The sequence below is a fragment of the Emys orbicularis genome, chromosome 14 (assembly GCF_028017835.1).
Source record: "Emys orbicularis isolate rEmyOrb1 chromosome 14, rEmyOrb1.hap1, whole genome shotgun sequence".
Taxonomy (NCBI): Eukaryota; Metazoa; Chordata; order Testudines; family Emydidae; genus Emys; species Emys orbicularis.
The window spans coordinates 30,238,993-30,253,941 of record NC_088696.1 but is presented as its reverse complement, the minus strand read 5'-3'; the positions used below and the strand labels follow the sequence as shown (position 1 = coordinate 30,253,941).

The following is a 14,949-nucleotide window of genomic DNA, read 5'->3' as shown; positions in this document are numbered from 1 at the left end:
TTTTAAATCCTAGTCTAGATGATCTAGGATTGTAAAGAATGTAACAGTACCTGGGGAAATCCATGAGGTCAGAACAGTCTAAACATCTAATTCTGCCAGCCTCATGTTGAGTGGTACCTTGCTCCACAAATAATCCCATCAATTTCAATAACCCAGATTGTCCCCTTTAGATTTACACGTGGAAAAGACACTCCACACACTCATCTCCCAATGCTGTGCTGAAGTGGGATGTGTGACAACTGCCACCTGGACACTGTCCCCCCATCCCATATAGACTCCAAGGAGACTTCTATGTGGATAGGTGAGGAGACTGGGAGTGCGGATGGGTTTTGTTTTGTTTTTACAGTGGGATGTTGGAGTGGTCTGGGAAGCAGCAACCATGGATAGTGAAGCTTTATTGGAGTTGTGCTGCCAAACAACCAAGAAGGGAAGAGCCAGGTGGGGGCCAGATCTGGTTCAAAAGCACAGAAGTGTCTTTCTTTGTGAATCCGTCAGCATTTGCCAGGGATTTGGGGCCCATTTAAAATGTGTGTGTAATTGGGCTAGTAGCCCATAGGATAACACACACATCACAGAGCAGTGTCTAAACAGATTTAATATTTGTATACATTTATCTACATAGTCTTAACAACCAATCTTATTTTGTATCCACATGTTTTTCAGCAGACTCTTAGATATAAGAGCATTATATTTTTGTACTTTCATGGAAACCTAACATTCTGCAACTAATTTTAATCACTTGGTCAGCTAATGCCAAAAAGCCACACTTGCTTCTTTTCTCTTCACAGAAGTGACACAGAGATTATTTGCTCTTGTTCACCGTTTTCATATAGAAACATTTGGGATAGAAGAAGAGAAGAGTAGTGAGGGATGCAGGCTCGAATTCATAAACAATCAGTTTGCCCTGGTGGCAGTCAGAAGACTAGGCATTGGTTGAAAAAAACAGGAATCCTACAAACTCTAGTCATTTCTTCAGAAAATTTACTGAACACATAGAAGAACCATCTTCTAGCATGGCATTCCTCCACATGCGCATTAACTCTCCTGTAAAATGAGCAGTGTAGCTACTATGTGGGATGACTGTCAGAGAGCTCGCTAGAAACAAGTCCTATGTCACTTGGATTTTATAACACCATGCCTGGGGTTCACGTCCTGCTTTGATTATTTGTTGATTTTGGGAGTTGCTTGTTGTTCAGCAAAGGTATGGTCTCTTTCTCCAACCCATACTTGGCAGAGGCGGTCAAAGGTTCCTCACCCCCTGCCTATCGCTGAAAGAACTAGTGGTCTGGGTGGAGGGAGAGCAATATTGATGAGTTAGAACTGAGTAAGTGCGGCGGGCAGGTTCTTCTAGAACAGTGGTCTCCAAACTGACTGTGCACCCCCTCCTGTGCCGCAGGGCCAGCTCTACCATTTTTGCCGCCCCAAGCAAAAAAAAAAAAAAGCCGCTCGGACTCACCCCCGAACTGACAAAGCAAAAAAAAAAAGCCCGAACTGACAAAGCAGTGCTGCTCCCCACTTTGGAGACCACTGACTGTACAAGAAGGATGGAACTTGACCATGAGCCAAAAATGGAAAGTCAGGATTTAGAAGACACATGAGCAGTTGTGATCTCTTCTGTTGTACATGGACCTTATATGGGGACAATTTGGCTGGATTACTGTAACATACTTTATGTAAGACTGCTATTGAATATGATCCCAAGTGGCAACTACAGCAGAATACAGAAGAGGCATGCTTACATGTCCATACTCCAGGAACTCCACAATGGCTGCCAGTTATCCAGCATAGCCACTTCAAATTCTTATTAGTATTTAAACCCTTAAATATTGGATCAGAGTATTAGAATGACCATGTGTTTCTTCACATCCCATTTTGATATATCAGATTAAACAAGATCAAAACTAACAACTCATAGTATTATATCCAGAGAACGAAAGACCTAAGATTTTCTGTCAAAGATCTGTGATTCAGGAATGTTCTACCAGTGAAGTCAGAATACATCTATGGCATACCTCCAGGTGAAAAGATAACTTTTTTTTCTTTTACTTTTATGGGGTGATAATGTTTTACATTTGGGTTGGAACACATAGGAATGGCTGTATAATTTATGATATATTTGAAGGGTTAATAATGAATAAAGCAAAATCCCCATTAGTTCTTTTTAGGGCACACAACAATGCACAATTTATGATAACAGAAGGAAATTTTGAGGATAAGAATTACTGTGCTGAATGTGACATTAGTTAAAAAGAACTGTACAAAATTACATGTACAATATGATGAAGGGAACCTCCAACATTTTTGGGGGAATTTAACTTCTTAATGGTTTTGTCCTGTACCTCATCACATCATCACTGAAGAGCTTTTCATTAGCCTCCCATGCTATCTAAAGTTTAACTATATGTATGAGTGCATAGCTGTAATGGAGTTACAAAATCTAAGCGTCAGGTCTTCTTTTTTTTTTTTTTTTTTAAAGCAAATAAAAAACGCATGGAATTCATTACACCTCTGACAGAAATCTAGACTCTCATCAAGGATTCTTAAAAATGCACTTATTGACATTAATGTTTATTGTCTCCATACTGGAATTCCACATTTAATCAGCAGGGAAGCCCATAATAAATAGATGTGAAGTCAGAGCAAAAGGGAAATTTAATTAAATCCTTATCAAACACCTTGCTGAAAATCTAGAATAAGGAAATGGTTTTGCAGTCAGATTGTTACTGTAAAATAAGCATGTCAATTCAGTGCTAATTAATTAGATTCCATAACCAACCCATAGAACAATTTACTTGAAGATCATCAACCAAATTAATTTGGTTATCCTAAATTAGTAAACTCATGTACTCCTGTGGATACTGTATTACAGTAACGAATGTTACTTACTCAAGTAACATTTATCCAATTAACTAGACACGGAATCTAATTGATTTAGAACCTGATTCAATGCCCACTGAACTCAATGGGAGTCCTTCCACTGACTTCAATGTGGGCACTGGATCAGGCCCTTTATTCCCCTACTTTAAAGGGGATATAATCTGCCTAGGAGCACGGGTTCTCAAACTTCATTGTACCGCGACCCCAAGCCTGAGCCTGCCCAAGTCCCACCACCCCACATGGGGGGGGGGGCGCAAAGCCAAAGGGCTTTAACAACAGGCAGGGGGCCTGTAACCTAAGACATGACGCTCAGGGCTGAAGCCCTCAGGCTTTGGCTTCAGTGCCGGGCGGTGGGGCTCCAACCGCGAGCCCCAGCAAGTCTAACGCCAGCCCTGGTGACCCCATTAAAATGAGGTCACGACCCCACAGTCTGAGAACCGCTGATCTAGAGATAGATCCTTAAAATATATTTATCTAACAGTGGTAAAATTCACACTGTTGAACTTTGAAGCTGTTCCAGAAGCTGTTAAGAAAGATTTATAAGGTCTACATTAAACCCCAAATGACATCCCAAATTACACCTCTACCCCGATATAACGCTGTCCTCGGGAACCAAAAAATCTTACCGCGTTACAGGTGAAACCGCGTTATATCAAACTTGCTTTGATCCGCCGGAGCGTGCAGCCCCGCCCCCCCCGGAGCGCTGCTTTACCGCATTATATCCGAATTCATGTTATATCAGGTCATGTTATATCGGGGTAGAGGTGTATGTTTAATATTTAAAAAGAAAAACAGACTGTTCCCCAAATCTGGAGAAAGCGTGACCTGGAGCTTATTCCTTTTTGCACATCACAATGATTAGTAAATTCCCATCAGTTATACCTGGGAAAACTCATTAACCGTCATGGCATTGCACAAGAGTCACTCAGGACAGAATATGACCCTCAGAACTTTTTATGAGACACTCAGTATTAGGAAAAACAGACCCAGTTTGACACACTGAATTTGCATCTCCGGTAGTTCGATAAAAACAATTTTTATTTGTAAATTGAGACTATTTGATATGGAAATAATTGAGAAACAAACATGGGATCCTCACAATGTCTTTTTTTTGGGAATGATTTTTCAAAGTGGAACTGCTTTTTAAAAAACACAATTACAACTTCTTAAATACACGTGACCCAGTCAGTTCCTGACACTGCTATTTACCTTTATTGACATTAAAATGTCAATTACATTTTTATTTATTTATGTTTATTTGTTAGGGGAGTAGTCTCCAGTGCATCCCATATTAAATGGCATACCGCCCCCACCCCAGGAGATAAATTATTTTATTTCTTGGTTTCTTCACATTGTAAGTCTTTATTTAGTGTGCTTGGATTTTAGGGGGGTGAGGGTCTTGTCACAGAAAACATGTATTTTTATCTCCTAATTTCCCCCCAAAATAATGAAGTTTGAAGTCCCAGCGAGAGAAATTTAATATCAATGTTCTCTCCCAATTTTTGGAAGATCTGGACATATTAGGAAAATCTTTATTCCTACGAGAAAACCAAAAGTTTTCATAATATTTCAGGCTTCTTTTTCCAAACTATGCACCTACCCCTCCAAACATATCACAGGAGAGCATAGTACTTACTACAGTGAGTAGTCCTATGAAGCTTGATTATTAATTATATTATTATTATTTAGCTGGAAATTTCAAAAGGGGCTTACAGGAATTAGAGGAAAGTCCAGTGGGAGCTGGGCACCTAACTACTGTAGGCCACTCTGCAAATCCCATCGTTCTGTTTATTTTGTAGGAATGCCTATAATGTGCTCATCACTGTACAAAATCACAGGAAGAGACAAATCCTGCCCTGAAGATCTTACATGGGACAGTGCATGAGCTTGAGTTGGCTTTAATGGAACGTGATTTTTTTTTTTTTTTTTAATTGTATGTTTTGCTAACAAACTCTCCTGATTCTTAAATGTCCCTATGTTGATTTGGTAAACTTTTCAAGCAAGATTTTGTTAATTATAGGATTTAATTTTTTTATAAGATTAAAATAAAGTTAAAAATAGATAATATTACCAACATGAAGTTATCTACTCTCCAGCCTCACTTTTCATCTAATGAAAATTTGAATTATATTAGAAACAGGACTTTGGTCCTATAACTAATTGCTTTTAGGAAAATATTTTAAGAACAGTCATTTTATTAGTTCTTTGCTAGAGACTATTTTTGTTATGATAATGGTAACAATTGTTCCACTGCTGACAAGGGACCTAGCAGGATTTCCATTATGAACCCATATAATTTAGGGAATTATGATTCACTTAAAAATTCCTTGTGTTTAAAATTGCCACGTCAGATCTTTGCCAAACATTTTTCTCTCTCATATCACTATTTTTATTATATATTTTATTTATATACTACATATTATAAAATATGTTAAAAGAACACAATTTTGGTTGCAAAATTAAGCACTTGAAAGTTAGGAAAAGCCATATTTACAGCTGCCCGTGCAAATCTACAAATACTATACATGTAACTGAAACAACCCCTCATCATCTATTATCAGCAGGCTTGAACCTTAAACCTTCATCGTTGCAGCATACAATGCTACCATTTCAATTATTAGACATTAATTAGCAGCAGGAGAAAGTTATCACAGAGTAGAACCGCCAGTAAGGCAATATGCAGCATCTGGGTGGGAGTGGGGGGAGGGGGCGCTACTGAGGGGCAGGCTCTCTCTTTGCAGGAATTGGGGGGCTCCTGCCTCAGATGGCATGCACATGCTAGATGCAGTGCTGGGAAATCTAACCCAGCTCTCTTCGCCGCCCACCACCTCCCCTGCTGCAGCTGCTCCCAGGTTTCCCCAGTACAGAATGTGCTTCTGCTGCAGCAGCAGCAAAACCCCAGCCTTGAAATTTGTGTGTTATTTTGGAGTGCTGCCAACATTTTTTCTGAGGAATACAAGTGAGAAAAGGGAAAGAAGTTACTCACCTTGTGCAGTGCTGATGATTCTTTGAGATTTGTGTCCCTATGGTTGCTCCACTATAGGTGCCCTTGTGTCCCTGCAATGCTGCCAGAGAACTTTCGCAGCAGTGTCCATTTGGCCCGCACATTCAGTGTATCCCCTCATGCCTCGCCACTAGACTAAACCAGCACGCACGGGGTAACACCCTCCATGCCTTCTCTACCGCAGAGTCCTTGTCAAGAATTCTGAAGTAGAGGGGAGGAGGGTGGGTTGTGACGCTCCCATAGGGACACACGTCTTGAAGAACCATTGTTACTGCTCAAGATGAGTAACAACTTCTTCGAGTAGTGTCCCTGGGGGTGCTCCACTGTAGGTGACTCCCAAGCAGTATCCCACTGGAGGCCTGGGGCTTCAGAGTCAAATCAGTTACAGATGACAATAATGTGGAGCCAGAGATGGCATCAGAGGCGGAGTCCCCAGTAATCACAATGTTCTGCAAAGGTATGGACTGACGCTCAGGTTGCCACTCTGCAGATTTCTGAGATAGGGACATTCTTGAGGAAAGTGGCAGGGGACCAATCTCGTGGAGTGACTGAACAGCAGCAGGAGGTGTCACGTTGCAAACCTGATAACATTGTTTAATACAATTCAAGACCCATTTGGAGATGATATTGCTGAGCCCCTAGATCACTCCGCAACAGAAAGGAAAAATTTATGAGACTTCCTAAAAGCCTTTGTGCTATCCCGGTAAAAGGCCAGGGCTCTCCTGACATCTAGCATATGTACAGTATAGCCTCCCTGTTATCACGGTGAGGACAGGGGTAAAGAGTCAGAAGGTGAATCAATTGGTTTCTGTGAAAAGGAGACGTCATCTTGGGAATGAACGTCAGGTGCAGTCTGAGTGTGACCTTGTCCTGAAAGAATATTGTATAGGGAAGAGGTGCCACTAGAGCCGCTATTTCCCTTATTCTCCTCGCCAAGGTGATTGCCACCAGGAAGGCCGTTTTCACTGACAGGTGTGTGAACAAACAAGTAGCCATTGGTTCAAAGGGAAGGTCTAGTCAGGCTTTTCAACACTAGGTTTAGGTCACATGTAGGGGTGGGATGTCAGGGTTGGGGAAAAAGGTTTACTATACTCCTAAGGAATCGTTTTGTGGTTGGGTGTGAGAGCACTGAGTATCCCTCTTCTTGTTGATGGAAGGCTGCTATAGCTGAACTCTGAGCGAGTGAAGAGAAAGTCCTGATTTTTTGAGAGTCAGTACATAGCCTAGGACCCTTGGCAGAGTCACAGATGTCGGGGAAATGTGTCAGGAATTGCACTAAATCTGAAACCTCAACCACTTTTGCGGGCAAGTACAACGTGCAGTGGATTTCCTACTGTTTAGTAACACTTCCTGTACCTCCTCCAAGCAGGAGCTTTCTATGCGCTGGAGCCAAGTCTTGAGGCAGAGTATTCCCAGGTTGGGATATAGAGTAAGTCCTTTGTTCTGCGATAGGAGATATGGAGTGGGTTGAAGGAAGATCAGCAGGCATGTCACAACTTGTGACAAGTAAGGGAATCAGGTCAGTCTCGGCCAGGTGGGAGCAATCAGTATGACATGAGCGCCTTCTCTTTTTATTATAAAAAGACTTTCGACAGAAGGAGAAGCAGGGGAAAGGCACAGAGAAGTTCTTCTGCCACGGAAAAGGGAGGCTGTCGCCCAGAGAGTGCTGTCCTATCCCTGCTCTGCAGCAGTAGCATGGACATTTCTTGTTCAGGTAAGTGGCCCCCACTGCATGAACGGATTGTAAAGCACTGCTAGGTTTATCGCCCATTCATGGTCACAAGGGAACTTGCGACAGACTGTCAACTACCAAGTTTTGAACTCTGGGAAGGTAGGCTGCTGATAGTGTGATCTTGTGGGAAACACACCAGTTCCGTAACTTTAGTGCTTCTGTGCAAAGGGAGGACAACCTGGCTCTTCCCGGCGGTCAGGAAGGAACTGAGGGGGGTTAGCCCGCACGCACTAGTTAGCCTTGTGCCAGGACACAAGGGGAGATAGTGTCCGTTCGTCCCGCACATGCGCTGCTACCAAAATTCTCCGATCAGCAGCATAGGGGCGCAAGCGCACTTACAGTGGAGCATCCATAGGGACACTACTCAAAGAAGAAAGATGATTTTTAACAATTTATATCTCAGCAAAATCAACATGGAATTCATGAGATAAAGAAATGACACTTCAGTAGCCTGAAGTATACCCCACTGCCAAATATCAAAAGCCAGCTGGGAACAACAGAAGTATGAGAAACTGCTCAAAGTAAAGACCACAAAAAAATAAATACATAAATAAATAAAATAAAAAAGGCTGAAATTTTAACGAGATAAACCATGGATACAATTTCAGTTTTAATTCTGAATGTTTTTACTTTGTTCACATTAAGTTAGTCTTCATACAACAGCAACTTTCGTTTGTATAACTCATTTCACCCAGAAGGATCAGAAAGTGCTCCACAAGCAAATTATACAGAGATCACTCAATTCACCAGTAAAACACGGCCAACTCTGGAGTACAACACAGGTCTTTAACAGCACACAGTAATGCTACACAACAGAATAATATAGAAAACTAACTAGCTCCATAAAATAATTAAACTATTTGTGGCTGCAATTAATAAACATGCTGAGGCTACCAGATTCCTTAATGATAAAGAAAAAGTTTCTAAACTGTAAAGCATAGTTAGACAAATTGCTTTTTCGTTTTTAAATGCCAAATTACTAAAAACCTACTGGAGTAAATGGGAGTCTTTCTAATGACTTCAATATACTCTGAATTGGGCCCAAAATGACCAAATTAAATGTATTATATTTTTGAGTACTACACTACTGTATATTTGGATTTTACCTGTCATGAACTCTTACTTGAAAATGAATCCATATTGTCATGGATAAGAACAATGTTACGTGAATTGAAAACTGACTGAAGAACTGTAAACAAGAGGTAATGACAACTTATTTATTTATTTTGATTTATACAATAAGAAGGGGAGAAGTCTAGTGTGGTATACCATACGGATTAGTTTTAGATAAGGTCTTATTAAATACATTACTCCCCCTTTTGGGTCATTAATTAAAAAGCATGCTAATAATATTCACTGATAATATTAAACTGGAAGGAGTTGCTAATACTAGTGAAAACAACAGAATGTGATTCAACTTGGAAAGCTGTGAGTTCATACAGCCTGAAAAAATGATTCAACACACAAGTTATTAAACAGATGGGAGAAACCTGGAAAGCAATGATGCTGAAAGAGACCAGGGTAATAGTGGGCATGAAAAAGAAAGTGAATTATTCAGTGCGGTTCACCAAGAAATTCAGGGAAGAGATTAAGCCCAAGAAAATTTAGGTTGAAAAAAAAATCAGGAAAAGTTTCATCAGAACGTTATTCATTATATTGTGGAATAGCCTCTCAAGGTAAGTGGAACATTTAAGAACTAGATGGCACAAAATTCTAGAAAATGAACAACAGGGATTAATTTTACATTTTCAGGGAGATTAACTGGATGACCTAAAAAAGACATTTCCATATCTATCATCTGAGTATATAATACCAAATTCAAGCACAGATAAAGACGTTGATTTAATATCACTATTCTTACAAAAAAAGAGCATATTTTTGGGAAAAAACACACAAATGGTCATGACGTCTGTTTTAAGCTTTGTTTGAAAGTTAATACCTCAAATTATACATTGTCTTTTAAGACCACAATTGAGAACTGGGTCAGTAGTAAATCAGAGGGAGGAGTGCCACCTACCGAAGCCCTAGCAGCACTTTCTACAACACCTTTAATGTCCCATGCAGTTTTCCCATCAAAGTATTGACACATATTGACCCTGCTAAACTTGCAAAATTTCAAGGGATGACAGAACAAGTTTGCATGGATGCAGAATACACAGTAATTTAAAAAAAAAAAAAAATCAAAATGTGATCGCAAATTCTCTGTTATGTTGTGGACTCTTCTTGTCTACACCACAGTTTCTCAGGCATCTGCATTAATGTTCGTTTGCTAATACGCTAATTAGATGTCCAGTTTCTCTTTATATAGTATCATGGCTCTCATCTCAAAAGAAATACGGAGACTGATAAAAAATAACACTGATAATACATCAAATAAAAATTTTATAACTAACCAAAAGGCAACTTAATAAACAAAAACAGATGGGTTCAAGATATTTAGAGGATGAATATCTATGATTAATAAGCAGTTTCTGTTCCAGTCAAATGTTTGCAATTTGAAGGGAGTTAAAAGGAAATTTTAGCCTACTTACCCAATTTTTGTTTTGTCTTTAATTTTGGATGAGGAACCAGTTTTAGTTTTTTTGCTCTCCTTGTCCTTTGGTTTGGATTTAATTTTTCTACCTTTCTTTTCCTCTCTTCCTTCAGCCGAAACACTGGGGAAGTTTTCAGGGCTCATTACTCGTGGAATGTTTCTCTCCCCTCTCTCTTTTGCTTTTGCGATTGCCTCCGATATTATACGATTAGCCTTCTCCTGCTTACTTTCCGATTCCACTTTTTTCTTCTGTTTCTTTTCAGACATTGCCCTCACCTGGGTATTCTGCAATTTAGTATATGTCCCTGAAACATCAGTCTTCTTGGAGGAGGGAGGCTGGAAGAATAAAAACATTATTTTAAGAAAATAAATATATTTCAAAATAAATTTGCAAATATTGCTCACTGAGTTCTACAGCAAAGTCAAGGATACATATAAATGCAATAAACAAGGAAAATGATTGCGTATTACTCCACTATAGCGTGGGTTCCAGAATAAAGAACACCAATTGTTACATATAAACTGGTTCTACGTACAGAAAAATCAACGAGAAACAGATTTTCTAAAGTTCTCACAGCCTCCTTTACCAACCTCTGTAATTAGATGCTCCAGTTCTTAGCCTTTGAAAATGTTTTATGGATTTAGAAGCGATTTTCCCTAGCTATTTGCTTCACAAAACTTGAAAGAGTAGGGAATTAATAAAGGTATAGCAACAATATACCTCTGAAAGTAGTATCAAAACAGGAATAATTATCCTACAGTTAAATATAAAATCAACAGCACTATTTTACGACCAACAAGAACAGATATTTGACCAAATCAACGCTTTAAAAAAAGAACAAACACAGATTATGCAGTTTTCTACACCAGTAAAGTATTTAGGAAGCATATATTTAATTTATTTAAAATTACATGTTATACTGTTACTTGAAGGAGTTAACTTTCACTTTTTCCCCCCTTTGTCACTGTTATATCTATACAGAATTGTTTATGCTAGAACTAGGAATTCTACATTCAAATTAGCAGTCTATTTGAAATCAACTAGAAGGCATGTTGTTTAACCTTACGGAATGTAAAGAATTTCCTATTCAAACAGACAAAAAAATAGCAGATAACAGTTCTGTTATGTTCTCACCCGTAAATGTGCCTCTCACTACAGCATGGGGAAAAGACACCAGGAATTTCCAAACACATTTTCAGGCCAAATCCAGTGCGCTTCACTGAATAATTTTTCTATACGTGCCTCATCAAAGGCTTAATAGCAGTGCTGCAGCACTGAGAAGGACACAGGGTTTAGGATCGCTCACTAAATGCCACCTTAAGGCCTACAGGCTATAACAAATAACCAAGACCCGAGAAAACAGCAACAAGCTCAAGATGGCGATGCAGCACGACTCCCGCAGCAGCAGCCAGTAATAAGGAAGGTTATTCAATCCCATTAGCCTTTTAGCCCAAAGAACCCCTCCTCCTCCCACTCATTCAGGCTTTCACTTACCCTTCCTCTTGGCCTCTTCACTGAAGACATTTTTGGCGTCAGACAAAGGCTTGCCCTCTGCTTTTTCACCACCCCAGGCAAGGCTCAAGAAAAAAGCATTGAAAGAAGATTGCTAAATGGCCTATTTAGCAAGCTGCAGCCAAGATATGCACAACCCTCCACAAATACACATTGTGATTTATCAACATATTTCTTCCTTGAGAAGTATACATCCACTGTTCATCCTACTCAGGTATGACAAAGACTGCCATCTCCCCTAAAGAGCAGAATTTCAACAACAGCTGTAAGCAGATAGCCAGATTCCAACAAAGCACAGAAAGAAATGAATGCACAAAGCATCAAAATGCATCAGCATGAATATTAGAGATGTCGTTAAAAATACTGACTCCTTCTGCGGAAGTAGGCCAGCAGATGGTGCTACCAGTTATTATTCCATTAGACTCTGCAATTTAACCCCCAATGGACTGCTCTTCCCTACATGTGGTACAGTAGTTAACTCTTACTCTTCCACCTCTTACAGTAATGAAAAGATTGTATTTTACATAGGTAGAAACAATCTTGTAAACTATCACTTCCAAGTAATGTACTAGCCACTGCTGCAATTTTACATTTCTGTCAACTTTATTTGCAATAACCAAAATCTTAAATAAGTCTGGAGAACAAAATATTTTACAGAGCTCAATATCAAGACGTTGTAACAAATTTAGCCCAGAGGATAAAACATAGGCAAAGTAGACTGTGCACTTATTTTAGACATTGAGAGTATTTTACTACAGAGATTTCATACAGAACAGATCACAACAACACAAAATGGAAGCATTCCTTTTCTTGCTGCTGTTTCTTTTTTTCCCCATGGAGAAATAAAGAATATTTTGAGCTGGAGAGCCTTCAGTTAGATGGAACATATGCTGTAATGAGCTCCTATTTACTCAAAGGTTTATAATTTTAACATAGATGGAATATTTTACATTTTGATTTTAGCATTCAAAATTAAAATGCCACACTAAGGCATCTTGTATCTTTCTAATATTTAGCCTCATTTCCACCAAACTAGGTGAGCAGGTACATTGATTTTTGTAAAGGTTATTTAAAATATAGAACATGATAATTACTCCCTGTCCCCTGGCGATTCTGTTCTTTTCACAATCAAAAAAAAACAAACCCCAACACAAAATCATATCAGGCAGGGTTGTCATTTTTCCAAACACTATTTATCATGAAAACAGTAAATGACAATCACACTTTATAGTGAACATTTAAATGAAAAGCCCCCATGATGCTACAATGACTGAGCTTTTAAGAGTTTACATTGCTTAGGCCTTCATTTTTATTAATAGTATACTTTAATTCACAAATAGGTTATTTACTTCAGAATTAACTTCCCTATCTGTTGAGAATACAAGTGGTATAGACATAAGTAAGTTACTGCTTTTGTCAACAATATTATTTTGATTTAAATAAAACGTCTCTGTGTGCTTGTTGTTTAAATCTAATACCTTCCCTTGAGTCTTAAATTATTTGGCGGTTTTAAATAAATAAAATTACAAAGTGCTTGTGCATTATAGTTGTAATACATACAGTAATACAAATTACATTGAATTTAACATTAATAAAGGTATGTTATTTTACAAATTAGGTAAAACACATTGTACCAAATATGTTTTTCAGTCTATTTTTAATTGTCTTGGCACAACATTCTTGCTACTGGGTTTTCAGTAAAATTTTAGGATCTGATCCAATGAAGTTGGCTACTGACGTTGATGGCAGTTCAACGTGTATTTTATCAGGGAGTGTTTCTTGCATCCCAGGCTTGTAGAGAACACTACACAAGCAGCAAGCATAGTAGCTAGGGAACAGGAGGTACACTTTACTGTTCTAGGGCAACATCTCAGGCCAATCTGGAACAGGCATTATGAGAATCAAGGAAAACACCAGTCAGTTCTCCTCAGCTAAATAAAGGTCACAATAAATCAGAATATAAGTCTGCATTGAAAGAGTCATCACTCTGATGGACACCAAAACCAAAAAAGATGAATACTGAAATATATTGTCAGGGGGTGAGAGGGGGCACGGGGGTGGCGGTGACAACACCATAAACACACACCCTCGCTCCCCAAAATAAAAAAAAAATTGCATGAACTTTGCAACCAAATTTAAAAATAAAAGAAAATATAAATGAAAAACTCAAAAGCAAAACTAGTTACATTTTTATGTATTCATCCTATTAGCCATTTAATTTTCTGTAATTTCAATATTGCAGCTTTTAACTACTTTTAATTCAATGAACATAATACACAGAACTTGAAAAAATTATCCGGCACTTATAAGGTTTTGTAGTAAATTTTTGGTTTGTCACTACTTTTTGTGGCTGATGATAGCACTCTAGATGGGGATATCCCTTTGTCCAAGGCTTAAAATGCTACTCCTTTACTTTCCAATGGTCAGAGAGAAAGATTTCTCTAGCAAATGTGCAAGGGAGAGGGGATGTATTTAGAACTTATGTTTTATTTGAAAAATACCTTTCCAGCTCTTAAAGTTGCAAAAATAATCTTCCAAATTTAACTGAATATAAACTGAAGCAGCGTTGTCTTCTTGAGTCTGCAAAAAGACAGCTCCAGGTTATCTGCTGGTGCTAATAGCTTTGCCAAGCAGCAGCAGTGTGAAATTAACAAGGCTCTAGTCAGTTCCCCTGCTGCTATTCAAGATCCTGTGGACAGCAATGAAATTGTCAAGAATCATGACAATTTCATATTGCTGCAGCTGCTTGGGAAAGCCATTAGTAGCAGCAGGCACCGCGAGTGTAACTATTGACAGGGCAGAACAAACAAATACAGTTGAGGGTGGAGTGAAGACTTCCTTTCCTATGACCCACCTCACAGCCTTCAGGAGAGAGGCAGTGAACATCAGCCCTCTGAAGTGGCCAAGAAGCTCTGGCATGCTGTCCCCGAGCTACTAGACTTTACGTCAATTATGACATAAATTACGTTTATGACACCAGACACCTAGGCAAAGAGCTCTCCCTTGTTGTTTACGAACAGCTCTCAACTCAGACTGGACAAACTCACCACACTAAACATCTTACAAGATACCAAACTAACACAAAAGCAACCAACTCCCTGAGTACAGTCCAGGGACCAGAACTGTGAAACAAATCTCTTCCTTCCCAGTAGCTAGCAGCACTGTGTTGGCAGCGAGCCTCATCAAGGCACTGCCCCTTGACCACATTAGTGGTAGATATCTGTGGGTATTTTTTGGTTTGTTTTGTTTTTCTCTATGACACAGCAGTTCCTAAGGAAAGAGTTCCCCCT

The 14,949-nt window shown here is 39.1% G+C and overlaps 1 protein-coding gene across 3 annotated transcripts in view; it reads right to left on the bottom strand.

Moving 5' to 3' along the window:
* CHD9 (chromodomain helicase DNA binding protein 9) overlaps window positions 1-14,949 on the bottom strand; it is a 185,492-nt gene that overhangs the window by 108,078 nt on the left and 62,465 nt on the right. For 2 of the 3 annotated variants that reach the window (XM_065416620.1, XM_065416621.1), the window contains exons 1-2: window positions 11,642-11,671; window positions 10,145-10,482 (exon numbers count right to left, since the gene is read on the bottom strand). In XM_065416620.1, the coding sequence (XP_065272692.1) occupies window positions 10,145-10,482; window positions 11,642-11,671 (368 nt within the window). Of the gene's footprint in view, window positions 1-10,144; window positions 10,483-11,641; window positions 11,672-14,949 lie in introns of those variants that run through there. The other variant, XM_065416619.1, reaches the window with a different exon arrangement.